We start from the raw sequence: 15,740 nt of genomic DNA on the forward strand, positions 1-15,740 counted from the left end.
TTTCGTAATAAGTGACGAATAATAAATTAAATGAAAAAAATAAAAATAAAAATTATAATTTAAATATAAAATCAAATATGTTCAAAACAGAGCCTTTATTATGATTATCATTTCAATTTTTGTCTTAGTTGAACTGCAAAACTTAAGTATGGAAAACAGTTCTCAAGAATCCACCAACGGAAACTTTAAAATCTACGATGATTCAATGTTTTCACACAGCATTTTCAACACCATGCTAAAGAAAGTAGTTCAAAGCAGAAATGGCACGCTCAATTGAAATCCGTGGGTAAACAACATCACAGGATGAATATTCGCAACAAGCCGTTATCAGTTTAAAAAACACTGTTGGCAACGAGCGGGACTTTTTTTCTCAGTTTTCTAAGAATCATTCGCCTATGACCAATCGATCAGCTGTAATTTCACCGTGGGTGGCCTTGATTGATGCTGCTGATAAGTGATTTAATCTCCAGCAAATAAATTTCATTTGTGATTGTTGCGATTTTGCAACAATGTTTTTGAGTGATGTCAGGATTGCAAATTTTCATAATAACACACCTTCCAGAACTGGATGTAAAATATCGCAGTTTTGCAAATCTGTATTTTCCCGCAGCCTGAAAATTACACCACAGCAATGAAAAATTGGAAGCTCCAACTTTCGCACGAACGAACGTAAATCATGAGCCATGAAACTGTTTTATCTCGTCAACCCAAGGCACCTCTCGCACAGGCATCGGTTGAAATATTCGGAAATCCTCAACCGCTAATATTTGCGAGCTCACAGCCCCCAGCGTTGGTAATGAACGGGTGGAATTCCCACAGATGACACCTTTGAGTTGTGGGTTGAGCTTGTAACTTTGGACGATTCTTGTTTCTGTAAGTGGTTTTTATTTTTATTGGTAAAGTTTTGATCTTCTCATTTTTTGTTCTAGTAACAATTAAGAATTGAACAAAAAAATGTTTTTTTTTATGTACATGAGGCCAAAATTACATCCTTTTCCACCATGCTCTCGTTATTAGCACCCGGCAAACAATAATATTTACATGCTAGCCCCCCTTCCAGCCGGCACTTCCGCCCATCCTGTCCAGTCGACAGTCTACAGTCCTTATGCGCTTTATGGCTCATTGTGTTTACTCATCATCGCAGACATTTATTTTTTCATTTTATTATTTTTTCATTCCCCAAAGCTCTCACTAAACACTGATGATGTTTAAAAAGCACGTTGACCGAGTTGGGGCAAACAAAGTTGGCTTTGCAAAACCGATTTAAACGACGACGGCGACGTCATTTTTCGCGTCACAGTTCGTGCAAACTTGGTCAGCCAAGCCAATATTAATGGTTTTTCGAGTTGGGATCGATTTGCGCCCCTGGAAGATATGGGAAAGAAAAAATCCCCCGCGCAAATACGCCAACCAACGCAACCGCAGCCAAACAGGCTGAGCTTTTTCTTTGAACTCGGTGCGACGCGGCCACACGTTTGTTTGTGCGCTCATTGAGGATTCCGGGAGGGGCAGGCCATTGAATGGCAAATCAATGGACGTGATTGATGGAATATTTAAAGAGGCTTTGCACGAAAAGATGATCTATTTAGGCAGATTTTGATTATATTTGCACGCTATTATTAGTTAAGTTATTTAAACATTGAAACCTCGATGGTTTGACACCAACCAAACGATTGGTTTGATAGTTAGTGTGAGTCCCGTATAAAAAGTGACAGTTTGTCACTTTGTAGTACGACTTTGTCAAACCAACTTGGTACAAACTAAAATGTGTCAAACGAAAAAATGACCAACAACCGGGGTTTGAGTGTATATTAGGGTGTTCCAAATCTAAGCTTACTTTGGGCTACCCCCTGAAATCAAATATTGGCCCACCACTAGGCTGAATTCCAAATTTGAGCTAATTCTGACCACGGGAACCCCTCTCCATAAGGCCTTGAAGTTTGTTTGAGAAAAATTGTCAACATGTTTGGAGAAAGCCACTATGTTTGAAAATTAAATCGTTCGTTTCAATCAAAATAAATTCATGATTTAAATTTTACAATTTTACAAAAGCACGAATTTACAATCTTATTTTCAGTAGATAATATGATTTGATACTGTAAATTAAACTTTCAAAATACAACTTTTATGGTACCATCATCAAGAGTGACATTGAGTCTGCTGAAATTTGTATGACACAATTTCACCCCCAGACCCAATGTCACCCTTGAATAATGGTACTTTGTATTCAAACAATGTGAATCAATCTGAATGTATTTTGAAAATTGAAACAATTGGCTAATTTCAAGATATATTTTTTGTAGTTTTCAGTATAACAGACTAGACAGGACTTTATGCGATATTTCTCCAAAAACTTTTTTAAATTTACTAAACAGTGTGCAAATTTATTAAACATCAATCAAATAACAATATCCAAATCAGAAAATAAAAGCTTCACAAAACGTGCACTGTCACCAAACTGTAAAATAACGATGCAATTGACAACCAAATCCAGATATTATTGTTCTCCAAGCTTTCCACCAAAACAACACTTAATGCTTTCCACCCTGCCCCTGGCCGTTTTGCCCTCCCTGGCCCTGGCCTTGACCCTGACCGCCTCCCTGGTTGTGGTCATGGTCATTTCCACCAGCGTGGTCTTCGATCTCCTCGTTGAAATCATCAAACGGCGACCGGCGGAACCGCGGCATATCTTCAAACGACGGCATGTGGCTATGCTTCAGCATGGCCTCGATGTCCTCCATTCGACCATCCGGCTTCCTGAAATCGTACTGCCCCTGGCAGACGTCCTGAGAATCGTGGAAAATTTAAATCATTTTGAAAATGAAGATTTTTTTGCAATCTTACCACCAGCAAAGCAACAGCTACAATCGCCAGCAAAGTAACGGCAAATGCTTTCATTTTGTGTGCAGATTGTTCAAAATGTGGGAACCAACTATCAGAACGCTCTCCAAAACTTTGTGTGACTTCTGCTCACCAAAAGCCGCCGTTTTATAAGTGTCTAAATACCACGTGGCTCACCGGCACTGGTGACAGTGAAACATAAGGTTCGGAAATGGTCGTAATCCATTACCACCGTGATATCGATCACTGCACTAGATCGTGTGCTTGATAGTGCACCATTGCACCTTCATTAGAACAATACTGTGTGTTGTTGCCGGGCAATCGCAAGAAATGACAACAAAAACTGCGTAGCGAGAGTGTTCAGTGTTGTTATCTGTTGCCACACTTATTTCAAATCTGATTTTTGTTGTTTTTCGGTATTTTTACATGCAATGCTTAGTGTCATCAGAAATATAAAATGCTTCAATATTCGCCAAAATCAAGAAATGGTCAGCGTGTACACGCTCCATACAAAAAATATTTGTTCTGTACAGAAATTACGAGCGGTTTGCTATTCACGAGGGGGGAGGGGATTTCAAAAAAAGTGTCCCCGAGGTTCCCAAGGCTCTACAAAGTGCGGGATTTGGTCCCTTAAAACATAACCACAAATTTAAAAAAAAAATCTATTTACATACAAAGTTGTCGGAATTTTTTTTCTGTGTACCTATTGTTCCTAAAAAGTCCTCAGCTATTCTTAAACATTTGCCGAAGTCACCAAATCGATCAGAAAATTCATTCTATAGAAACAGATTACCGAATATTCATGTACCGTCATTTGGGGCGAACCGGGACTACAGTCTGAATAGGGAAAGCAGTTTTATAGAACTTAAAGCTTTTAAAAACCCACCAGAAAAATCAAAATATTGAGGTCCAAAACCGTTATAACTGCTGTCTCGATTCGCCCCTGTTGACGGTACCATTTTTGTACGGACAGTTGCCAAAATTATTTGTAGACTTGTATGGGTGAACCAATGATACAACATGGCTTCTTTAGTTACAGGGAAGGCCTCCAAAAACTTTGAGCCAAACCACAAAATATAAAAATACAGTTAATCAGTCAATTTCGTAGACAATTGATCAAAAATGAATTATTATGGTATGATTCATATGTTGATATAAAAATCTGGAGTTTTTTTTAAAGGTCCAATAAACCAAATTTTCAATTTTTGCTTTTTGGGTGTTTTAGAACCGCCTTGAGTCAGGGGTATTCAAAAACACCCAAAAAGCAAAAAATGAAAATTTGGTTTATTGAACCTTTAAAAAAAAACTCCAGAAATGCTTTTCCTTTTTATTATTATTTTTTTAAAGGTGGAAATTGTAATTTTCAAATTAAAATCAAGTAAGCAATCGAAGAAGATTTTTTTATTTGTAGTTTTGTTTTCCAACATCTTAGACAATTTTCCTACAATTTTCTGTGTGTAATCGGAACGTTGTCATCACGGAACCTTTATTAAGGAAAATATTTCTCCAAATTCCAAAATTAATTGAATACAAATAATAAATAAAAACCATTTTTGGTTTTCAAGGATAGTTGCTCAATATTGTTTGTAAGATAAATGGAAGATTGGTAATATTTGGAGGATTTTCTAGTCAAATATTGTTGAAATTGAAAGCGCATTCACGCAGCAGATTATGATATCTACGGTGATATGTAATAAAAACTAAAATCTTTGGGGACCAGCACGTGGCATTGATTGAAAGCCAGCTGCTAGGTGAAGCACATATTCTGTAATTCCAAGGTCGATATGCAAATTTTGTTTTCGGTTAACTTCAAGGACATGTGATTAATAAATAAAAACATTAAAAAAAAAACTTTAGTATAAAACTATATATTTCAACGCCACTCAACACTGAATATACAAAAAACGTTCACATTCATTTGCTTTGCTGCTTTTTATAAATAATAAATAGCATTCATATCACAACCAAAATTAACGTTCTGGAAAAACCGTTTTGCTGCCACTCCTCGTGTATATCTTCCACTTGTATATCTTTCGTTTCTTCAATATCAAATAAAATTTCCCCCCTATTTTTCTAAAATAGTAAAAAGGCGCTTCTCAACCTTCGAGACGAAGCAGTGGAAAAGCGCAATACTTGGAATGAATACCATCCTGTCCTGTCATTTCGCACTTTCGCTCAACGCACTTTCCCTTCTTAAAAACTAAATTAAAATCTGCTTACCGGGACGAAATAAAAAAAATATCAGCTATTCAGATTCAAATTGGAATGCTTTTGTGTCTGTTGTTGCACTTACGTCTCTAGAGTAAAGGAAATGGAATTGGATGATTCCGATTTTTGGATGAAATCCCTTCGTTATGGTTTTTTTTGTTGTTGTTTAGTTTACTTTTGTCTCGTAACGATACACAAGTAGGAAGTGAGCAAGTTTTGTTTAGTCTCTAACACTGTTTACCTCTTTTTTTCTCTCTCTAGATATATGATGAAGACAAGTATGAATAATTTTCCTATTTGATAGGGCTTTCTCTGGTTTTGGCTAACAGTACACTTAACTAGCTAAACGCGACAACTTTTCCTAGTCCTAACTGTATGTGTAGACGGCAAGATTTACAGGTTTCCTTAAGGCACTCATGGACTGTTTTAGTTTTTTTGTCAATTGGAGGGTTACGTTCGATTCTTTGTTCCTGTTTTGTTTTCCTAACTTTTGGCATCTATTCGGTTGGGTTCACTTTTATTCACATCTTCTTCCTCCCTAAATCTCCTGCAAAGAGAGCATCGATCCGTTGTGAGTTTTCTGCTCCTCGAGAATCCTGGTCAGCGTGCGGAACACGTTGTCCGGCAGGTGGTCCAGCAGCATCCGGGGCATCACCTTGAGCTCCATAAAGTCCTCGGCGGTGGCCCAGCGCATCTCGAAGGTGGGACCGCCGGTGTTGGTTTTTCTGGGAGAAAAATGGATTAGATTTTTGGCTGAAATTATTAGTTGAGTAGAAATTACTTTTCAAGCTCCGTCTTTTTGCGCCTCACAATGTGCAAGATTCTTCCTCCGGTAAACAATCGAGTTTTGGCGAATCTCCGTTTGGAGATTTCACTGGAAAGTACTCCGTTTTCCTGTAAAAATCAGCACATTTAGAAATAACACAAAATTAAAAGAGAGTGAAGCATTTACCGCAGCAGTCACCGTTTGGATTGGTCGCTCGTTGAGCAGCGGACTTTGTCCGGCCTTTTTCGTGATTTCCGTCACGTCATGCCACGTGGTTTCCAAATCACGAGACGGTACACCAAACAAGGCGTACCCGAAACCGTTCAACATTATTCGCCACTAGAAAAGATAAAGCATAGCCATTAAACTTGCATGCAACATTGCGTGCGAAGCTTTCGCTTGAACGCAAAGCTTTCCGCCGCTTACCTTGGGCAGCTTGCAGGCCCGTATCGTCTCGATAACACTGGTTCGCAGATTTTCAATCGAATCCACCCCCAATCGCATCACGAAATCGTCCCCGACGCCGATGGTGAACGCGTACCCCTCGGTGTACCGAGCAGCTTCCCGACTCAACAGACCAGCTGGAGTGGCGAACGCGTACACCCGCAGATCCGGGAACCGGCTACGCAGCTTGGCCGCCAACAAGATGGCCACCCCGGCGCCCAGACTGTGTCCCGTCAACACCAACGTGTACTCCGGGTACATGTTGCAAATTCGCTCGAGCATGTTTCCTTCGCGAAGGCGTTTCAGCATGCAATCCACTCCGGCCACCATTCCACGATGGGCGGACGACTCCGGAGGCATTCCGGGAGCCTCGAATCGCTCGGCGTTGGCCACCAGATCGGTGAACACGTCTCGCATCGACAGACTGCCTCGAATCGAAATGACGATGCTCTTGGTGCTGTGATCTGCCAGCACGCAAAATGGAAGCTACAAAAAAAATGAAACACAATTAGTAGAAAAATCACCTCGTTAAAGCGAAGAATTTTCCAATTAAGTTTTACGAGAAAATGCTCAAGATATAAGGGGAGACAATTTGCCGCAGAGTTCATCATCGGCCCTCAAACCATGAAGTGGATCACGTTGTTCCTGTTCTATTTGCACTCCTTGCAGTGCCAAGCCAACGGTAAGTTTCCACAATTTATTCCACCCAAAAAAAATCTGAATAACAAATTTCCTAAAACCCCAAAATCCTCCTTCCCCCCACACAGATCATGCCACCGCCACAATCAACCACAGACAGTTCTCGTCACAGGTCCATCTCGACGCTGCCACCGGGTTGCCAACGCTGCACAAATCCGACTGCGAGTGTCTCACCAAAATTCACCTCGTGACCACCCGCACCGCCGTGGAACCCCAGCAAGTCCCGCCTCTCGGATTGTGCCGCTGCCAGGAGTGCGAGGCGCACGAGCTTGACGAGCAGGGAAACCCCAAATTCAACTGCCACGAGCGTCACGTGCCGGAAAAGCTCGTTATGCGACGATTGAACCGACACAAGCGGGCCTTCAGCTGGGAGGACATTATCGGGAAGATTTCGCTGATGGGGAGTATCGACAATCAGTACAGCAAGAAGACGCAAGGGTACTTCCACTACAATTACGGAACTTCGGATAGTCCGGGTGAGGCAGGGGTGAAGCCAACGACGGCAAAGCCGGCTACGACGACGACTAAGCTGCCTGAGACGACCCCGCCGGAGTAGTGGAAATTTATGGAGGAAAAGAACAATGAAACATTAAACTAGCAATGTGTTCTATTTTAAGTATGGCGATAAAAAATAAAGTGGTTTAATGGTGTGAAATTGCCAAGAATGCAAAATAAGCATTTAAATTCCAGAGAAATATTCCATTTCAGTTAAAAAAAATAACTATTTTGTAGATTATTTAAAAAATGTAAAACTGTAAAGTATCCAAAATTACCGAGTTCATATTTTTGCTTACTGGCTGATTCTATGAAAAAATAATGTAAATTCCAAGGTTGTAAATTGATAAAATTATCGTCGATAATATTAGCGTCTAATAGAGGTGGGCAAATAAAGAGCGAGCCGCTCAAAGAGCCGGTTCATTAAAAAGAGCGAACGAACCATGGCTCACAAAAAAAGAACCGCGGTTCTTTTTTAAACTCCGGTCTTTTGAAAGAACCGTTTCAAAATGGAATAAGTTTTAAACTTGTTATAAATATAATTGATTTAATTTCCAACAAATTGTAGAGTTAAATTTGTTTTGAGAATTGAAAATACAACTTCAAATATTTCAATGCTAATAAAAATACAACATTGTCCCTTAGTGTACTTTTTCAAGTACTTTAGGATAAAAACGGCATGTTTTTTTTCTGTTTGAGTATTAAGACACTGAATCCTGATTACAAGGACTATTGTATCGTGTTACCCATTTTTACTGTTATTAAGCATTTCCAGATCTATAACACAGTCCCTATTGAGAGGGAAAGTGCTGTTCCATCCAGATGCTGTAAACTCCATTCCTTGTGCCTTGTGCGCTATGTTTCGCTAGAACCGCGGTGACAATTTTTTCGTGTCATTTTTCAAGCTCTTCCCAGCAGCTATTATTTGCCGCGCGGGGTCTTGTAAAGACAATTGTCTTTTTGCAGCGCTACTTTTGCGGTGTTCCCTTTGCTCTGATCTAGACAATGCGACTGGACTGCAGTGCAATACCGATCGGCTGGGCATTATTTACATGCGAAGGCACGAGGAATGTATTTTGGGAAAGAGGCGCAAAGGAATATCCCAAGATCGATCACATGCTTGAAGAGCACGTGAAGCAACCGTTTTATACTCATGCGGTTGCTGCTACCTCTGAACTTAAACCTAAGGCTGCCACCCTGAGAAGAACTCATGACTTTCCGCTTATGAGGCGAAACCCGTAACCATTCGGCCACAGGAGGTTGGCAACGTAAACGGCATGTTAATGAGGGGCTATTTCCCGACATTTTCTGCTGAATCGTCATATTTCATTGGGGAGTCTATAAAAACTTTCTCATAAATAAACATTGAAAGACTCCCAATACCATTGATGTCAATCTTTGAACACCAATTAATATTATTCAAGCCTTGATTCAAGCCAGTGTTGGAATTCGAGCGAGAAGAAGAAAAGCATTTCTCACTCGCGAGCGAGGAAGAGAACTTGTAGTACTATTCTCTTCTCGCTCGCGCTCGCATTTTCGTTCGCGTTCTCGCTCTCGCCGCGAGCGCTCGCGAGCGCCTCGTGCTAGCCGTTCGTCCCAAGCTTGCAATTTGTTTATCAGGCTTATGAATACGAACCGATGATGTAAAGGTGTGACTTCAATCGCTGTGTTGTTTTTTTTTTTTCGTTTCTAACACGTTAAACTTCTCGCGAACGGGCAGTTCTGGCTCGCGAGCTATCCCGTTCGCGAGCGGAGGAGGGCACGGGCAATCAGTGAGTTTCTCTCGGCAGCTCGAGACTCGCGGCGAGAACTCGAGAGAGAGAAATTTTTCTCGGGAGAGCGTGATAATACCAACACTGATTCAAGCTTATATTTTCAGTCTCCTACAATTTTTTAAAAATTCCAAAGGAAATGATTTTTTAAAACAAAATGAAGAAACTCTTAACTGTATTCTTCGTACATTAAAGTATTAGCCGAATACTAATTTGAGGATTTCAAATTGCTTAACTTGTAAATTATCAAAAATCTACTAAATAGCTTAGAGACTTAGGAAAAAAAATAAATCCTCTTGCCCGAATAAAATTTAGCGTTTATAGGCTTTATCGTTCAAATCAGAATGTAGAAAAGAGTTAACAGAATATTTTCTCTTAATAAAATATCAGCATTAGTTCAATCATGGCAGAAATAAACGCCATTTTAACATTAATAGCAATTTCTCCAAAGTCCTAGATTTAAGTTTGGATGCCATTCAATCATTCAAACGTTTAGGTTCAAGTAGAAATGTTGAAATAGAGATCGCCAAGACCTATAGATTTAAATGGCATCTTCTCGTTTTTAGTTATTTTTTTAAATAATTTCTATAACTCCAATGTGAAAAAGCTTTTAAAATCACACCATTCTTTAAAAAACTATCATTTTCATCTATATTTTGAGAAAGAGCGAAAGAGCCGTTCAAAAGAGCGGCTCTTTTAAATGAGCGGCTCCTAAAAAAGAGCGGTTTTGCCCACCTCTAGCGTCTAACGATAACAATGATCTATCGTTATCGTTATCGTCATTTCGATAATTCTATCGGCGATAATCTTATCGACAATAACTTTTTTCTAAAATATTTAACTTTTTTCAACCATATGATGATGTTAGATGTAACATTTTTAATGAGTACACTAAGAATATATGTTATGATGATGTATGTTACTCAAGATCTATCACAAAATACCAAAGATTTTGAAAATGCTAAAATTTTCATAATTTGCAAAATGAGTAGCGAAATTTGAGCTTTTCTGTGAAATACTCAAATTTTAACAAAAAATTCAAATTAAAGAACGAAAAATCAAAGCATGCTTCTTTAAGGAACTGATAAATTTGTTGACAGCTAGAGCAATATTGTTTTCGAGAAGATCGATAGCCAGAGAGTCGACTTTACTCAAATTTCCATAATTCGCAATACGGGTATCAAACGAAGTGAAATTTAATAAGCATTTTCACTTTATTAGAGTTTTGTGAAATAATAAAATTTTCTCATAATATCGTGTTTTTTTATTTGAAAATACACAAATTTCAATAATTTGAATATAAACGAATCGAAATTTTGTACGCATTTTCACATTATCCGGGTTGATTTGTAAAGTACTTAAATACTCAAATTTTCAGACTTCGCAATATGAGTATCAAACAAAGCGCAATTTTGAATGCAGTTTAATTTTTTGTTTTTTTTTTTAAATACATCTCGGATGAGTTTTCAAAAAGCCGTAAGAGCCACCTAGACGTCCGACACTAATATTCGTTTTTCTCCAAATTGTATCAAAATGTTATTTATTTTTAGTTTGTGGCACTTGTAAGACGTGTAGATGAACAATCTTAAGCATGTTTGAAATTGGTTTTTTGTAAGTAGGTCGAATACCGAGGCAAAAAAGGCTTTGTTTACCATTGGCTCTTACGTCTTTTTGAAAACTAATCCGAGACATGTACTTTTGCATGTATTTCACTAAATTATTATTTTTTTTGTAAAATACTGAAAGTTTCACAAAATACGATATTTTTAAAATACCGTATTTTTGTTTAAAATTTTAGTATTTTAAAAAATAAGGTACTTGTAAAAATTCGAGTATTCTACAAACAAAACTCTAAAAAAAATCATAAAAAAATTAATTCGTTTGATAATGAATCATGAAAATTTGAGTATTTTCGAAAAAAAATACTGCATATGTTTAAATGAATGAATGAATGAAACTTTGTCCTAAGGGGTAATTTTTGTCCCTGATCCAGAATACAAGCTCCATTTTTTGATGTCTCGTTACAGAGAGGCGGTATGACCCCTTCCATTTAAAATTTTAAAAGACGTGATGGTTTGTAAATTCGGTGTCAAAGGGACATTTTTGTAAAATAAGTCAAAGTACTCAGAATGCCGAAAAAACGTATTTTTCATCAAAAAAAATTCCAAAAATATTTTCAAAAGTTCACGTTGCTCCACTGTATTTTTTTTTTTTTAGGCGCATGTAATTTTGTGGGAAATTTTATGTACTTTTCAAATCTACAATAGCCCAGAAGGTTTTTTTTATTTAGAACAAAAAAATCATATGAAAATTTCGATTTTACGAAAAAAAAGTTTTGAAAATGTTGGTCGTAGTTGATCATGGTCACCCGCAACAGACACGAATGGCGAAACACTGAGAAACTAAAAAAACTAACTTCATTTTATTTATTGTAAAATGATAATCAACACAGGAAAAGGTATTTCAAATAGTTTTCAAGTGATAACATGTCTATTTCCCCTGAAATTTTGAAGTTTTATGAAAATATCGGCTGGAAAGAAACCTTAACGTTGGAAAATGAGTTTATGAAAGGCTTGTGACATTGACATTGTAGACTTGTAGAACGTTGATTTAAAAATTAATAAATAAATATTAGTTCAGGGGAAGACATGTCTATTTCCCCTGAAATTTTGAAGTTTTATGAAAATATCGACTGGAAAGAAACCTTAACGTTGGAAAAAGAGTCTATGAAAAGCATGTGAAACTTGTAGAACATTAATTTAAAAAATAATAAATAAGTATTAGTTCAGGGGAAGAAGTTCTAAAAACCGTCTTCAGAAAATCAACAAGATTAATTGATTTAAACATCCATATAAAAATAAACAAAACACAAAAACGACAATTAAAAAAACAATTAATTGCCTTTGAATAATTGAACAAGATAAATATTGCGAATTTATATTGAAAATCATTACGAAAAAAATAAAAGTACTAACCAATTGGGTCCTAAAATGAAGCTTAGATTGCTGATATTATTGTTTACAACGATAAAGCTTATTTTCTGAGTACAATGACCCTTTGTACGACCACAAAGAGCTTAAAACGGATTTTTGAATCAATTTTGAAAAATTAACCTCGCGGTCCTTCTTGACCTTCTTGACAGAAAAGTTCCTACTTGACAGCTCGTTCCAAGGGGACCATAGTTGATCCATTGAAAAAATGTTGTCTTGTCATTTTTTTTTTTTGCTTTACAATGAAATAAAAGTGATCAGAAATGGTTTTTGATCGTGTTTTTCACCGTTGTACATAAAAATTGTCATAGGGCTTTAGTACCCAATTAACTAAAACATGATATCTGATAAACTTCTGTTCAAATATTGGGTTTTGAACAAAATCAAAACTGAAATTTAAATAAAAAAACGCGAATAAATTTAAAAAAATACCATCGAAATGTCTTCATGTGTACAATGTGCATCAACACCGAAAATTTGACTGGAATAAAAAATTCTATCCGAACTGCAAGTTTGTTCAAAACATGCAACGCTTGTACAAATGATAAATGCAAAGATTCTTCAAACTTGCTATCACAACATTGCATGCCCGGTGTTCCTTGACAAATACAGACATTCCCGTGCCAATTATTCGTAAATTGATAAAACCAGTTCCGAGAAATAATTGATTTCTCCTCACTGCACTGCACTTTCAGCAGCTCAATTTTCCCCCAATCAACGAAATGCAATTGACTTATCTAAAGTACACAAATTGGCAAATTGCCGGTTTCTTGCTGTTGCAAAACCACCCACGCACCGTATCCGTCTAATGTCACTTGTTGACTGTGCAACAAGCAGCAACCTTCAAGAACCCACCACGGAACCCGTTCCGTTATCACGGTGGCTTTTCAACTAAAAAAAAGGGCCACAAAAATTGAACTTGAGTGATTTATGCTTTCTAAGCCAACTATAAAAACCGTCCCACGCCGAGCCTGCCAACGACTCAGAACCTGACAGTGCGAGGCGGCGCCAGCAAACATCACTCTCGAATTATTTCCACGAAAGGCGACAAAAACAGGAAAATATGAAGCATCTACTGGTGGCGGGTCTAGTGTTGACGGTGGTGCTGTTTGTAACGGTTGTAAAAAGTGACGAATCTCCGGAGGATGTTTTTGGCAAATTGCAAGTAATTCCACCGGCGAATTTGGCGATGGCGGGTAATTTTGAGCATCTGTGGGTGGTTCTCTGAGAAGGCGAACGATACTAATTGTGAGTGTGTATTGCAGATGAGCCGGCACCGCCGCCACCCACCAACGGCGACGAGCAAGCCTGGAACGACTACATCAAGGCCAAAAACTCCAAGTTCCTGGGCGTGGGCGGAAGTTCCGAGGAATCGTGATTGGTGAAATCGCTCTGTGCCGTGTATCGTATCATGTGTATGATGTTAGCAAGTGAAATAAATGTTTGTTCGTGTTCGTGAAACTAACCTCAAACACGTGATTCTTGAAAGAAGCATGCAGTACGTCCTCACTCCGGATGCGGGAAGTGTACCGAACGCCGGACACGTGGCACAAACAGCAATTGTCATCGATGATGATTTGGGGTTTTCGGCTAGCAAAAAGAGAAAAAAAAAAGAAACGATCAAACATCAAAGTCATACAACGTTTCAACTAATCAACCGTATCGCTTACCGGAAGCACGCACAGCAAGTCATCTTCGGTATCAACCGGTACGGACCGGTGCAGCAGTGCATGTAGCACACCATCGGCCAACCGTACGCGGCCAGTGCGAACCGCAAAAAGTGCCTCGCGTTCTTAATCGTCATCCACGCCGGCGAGGTCGCAAACACCCGCGTGATATCCGTCGAATACCTCGGTCCATCGTCGTTCAGCATCCGTATCCGGCGCATCTCGCGCGTTTCCCTCTTCTGTCTCACCCTCAGCAGCACACACCCGGCCATTATGTCCGACGGAACCAAATCCGTCCCCCGAAACAGCGCGCTCAGCAAACTTGCCACCTGCGTAAACGCCTCGTGGCCAAACTCGTCCTTCCGCAGGCAGCAAAAGGCCCACCGAAATCGGCGGAACCACAGCTTCGAGACCTTCCGGTGGATGGCCGACTCGGTGGGACCGTTGTCGTTGCTGTCGCGGCCGTTCTTGTACTTGGCCGACCCGAGCGGATCAAACACTATCGCTAATCCGAAGATAATAAGCGCAAACACTACCCAGTTGAATAGTACGATTGCTGTGGGGGAGGGAGGAGAGTAAAAAGGTAAAACTTGTCACAATGATTGATTTTTTGCAGTGGATTATTCAACGACAAAGTGCACTCGAGCGTAATCGTTCAAAGTGTGCTGTAACTGTTAATCGAACCTGCTGAACTGAAGGGGCATAAATCTGACTTTAAAAAATCGGTCTCATCAAAATAATTGCAACATCATTTCTATAGGTATACCGAATTCAGTGAAGTTTACCAAATTTCCAACTGTTGGACAATTCGGTAAATTGAAATTTACCGAAATGGTATAACTAAAAAAAATTAAAAAATATGAAAATTTAAGAGGCAGTATTTGTAGATTCTGCTCGGTTTGTTCTAGAGGTCGTATCGAGGTGCTCCGATTTGGATGAAACTTTCAGGGTTTGTTTGTCTATACATGAGATGAACTCATGTCAAATATGAGCCCTCTACGACAAAGGGAAGTGGGTTAAAACGGGCATTGATGTTTGAGGTCCAAAACACATGAAAAATCTTAAAATTGCTCGCATTTCCGTAATACTTCATCAATTCCAACTCTCTTAGATGCATTCGAATGGACTTTTGAAGCTCTTCAAAATGTGCTATAGACATCCAGGATTGGTTTGACTTTTTCTCATAGCTTTTGCAAATTACTGTTAAAAATGGATTTTTTTAAAACCTTAATAACTTTTGGCAACAGCCTCCAACACCCATACTCCCATAGGTCAAAAGTTAGGGAATTTCATGGACTATAAGCCTACGGTATTAACTTTTTGGCCAATCGCAGTTTTTCTCATAGTTTTACGATTTTTCTAGAACAAACATTTTACAGCATTAGTTTTTGCCCTGTAGGCCAAGAAGACGGCACTTTTTGGTCTCAATTTTGTCATATTCGGAATCCTCGGACAATTTTACGTAAGTTAGAAGTATTGGAGTTGTAATTTTGATTTAAAAAATAATTAAATAAAACATTTTTGAAAAAAGAAATAGATCTTATTTACCCTATGATCAATACGTCAAATGCTGTATCAAGTAGGCGAAAACTTGTTTTACCCCTAATCCGACAAAATGCTAAACAATATTTTAATTAATTCTAAATGGCATTTTTTCCAATCAAATTCAAAATTCCAACACCTCAATCTAATGTAAAATTTTCTGAGGATTCCGAATATGACAAAATTGAGACCAAAAAGTGCCGCTATGGAGGCCTACAGGGCAAAAACTAACGTTGTAAAATGTTTGTTCTAGAAAAATCGTAAAACTATGAGAAAAACTGCGATTGGCCAAAAAGTTAATACCGTAGGCTTATAG

General features: G+C 38.5%; 3 protein-coding genes across 3 annotated transcripts in view; 1 reads left to right on the top strand and 2 right to left on the bottom strand.

Annotated features, from left to right (window-relative positions):
* Positions 1-1,606: 1,606 nt before the first annotated feature.
* LOC120416686 (uncharacterized) lies at positions 1,607-3,002 on the bottom strand. Its single transcript, XM_039578504.2, has 2 exons — positions 2,845-3,002; positions 1,607-2,786 (listed from the first exon to the last, which is right to left on the bottom strand). The coding sequence occupies exons 1-2, from the start codon at positions 2,896-2,898 to the stop codon at positions 2,532-2,534; spliced, it is 309 nt and encodes a 102-aa protein (XP_039434438.1). The 5' UTR covers positions 2,899-3,002; the 3' UTR covers positions 1,607-2,531.
* Positions 3,003-4,855: 1,853 nt separating this feature from the next.
* LOC120416681 (diacylglycerol lipase-beta-like) overlaps positions 4,856-15,740 on the bottom strand; it is a 54,936-nt gene continuing 44,051 nt past the window's right edge. The window contains exons 6-11 of the mRNA XM_039578500.2: positions 13,886-14,438; positions 13,682-13,805; positions 6,242-6,745; positions 6,002-6,154; positions 5,831-5,943; positions 4,856-5,774 (exon numbers count right to left, since the gene is read on the bottom strand). Coding sequence (XP_039434434.1) covers positions 5,588-5,774; positions 5,831-5,943; positions 6,002-6,154; positions 6,242-6,745; positions 13,682-13,805; positions 13,886-14,438 — 1,634 coding nt within the window. The 3' untranslated portion in view covers positions 4,856-5,587. The remainder of the gene's footprint in view (positions 5,775-5,830; positions 5,944-6,001; positions 6,155-6,241; positions 6,746-13,681; positions 13,806-13,885; positions 14,439-15,740) is intronic.
* Positions 6,782-7,894, top strand: LOC120416683 (uncharacterized). Its single transcript, XM_039578501.2, has 2 exons — positions 6,782-6,941; positions 7,027-7,894. The coding sequence occupies exons 1-2, from the start codon at positions 6,884-6,886 to the stop codon at positions 7,512-7,514; spliced, it is 546 nt and encodes a 181-aa protein (XP_039434435.1). The 5' UTR covers positions 6,782-6,883; the 3' UTR covers positions 7,515-7,894.

This window comes from Culex pipiens, chromosome 2 (assembly GCF_016801865.2).
Source record: "Culex pipiens pallens isolate TS chromosome 2, TS_CPP_V2, whole genome shotgun sequence".
Lineage (NCBI taxonomy): Eukaryota > Metazoa > Arthropoda > Insecta > Diptera > Culicidae > Culex > Culex pipiens.

Excerpts from the sequence above, each read along its gene's own strand:
- LOC120416686 (XM_039578504.2), bottom strand. The coding sequence starts at position 2,898 with ATGAAAGCATTTGCCGTTACTTTGCTGGCGATTGTAGCTGTTGCTTTG. Across the intron at positions 2,787-2,844 it reads TAGCTGTTGCTTTGCTGGTG|GACGTCTGCCAGGGGCAGTA; the intron begins GTAAGATTGCAA and ends CACGATTCTCAG.
- LOC120416683 (XM_039578501.2), top strand. The coding sequence starts at position 6,884 with ATGAAGTGGATCACGTTGTTCCTGTTCTATTTGCACTCCTTGCAGTGC. Across the intron at positions 6,942-7,026 it reads CTTGCAGTGCCAAGCCAACG|ATCATGCCACCGCCACAATC; the intron begins GTAAGTTTCCAC and ends CCCCCCACACAG.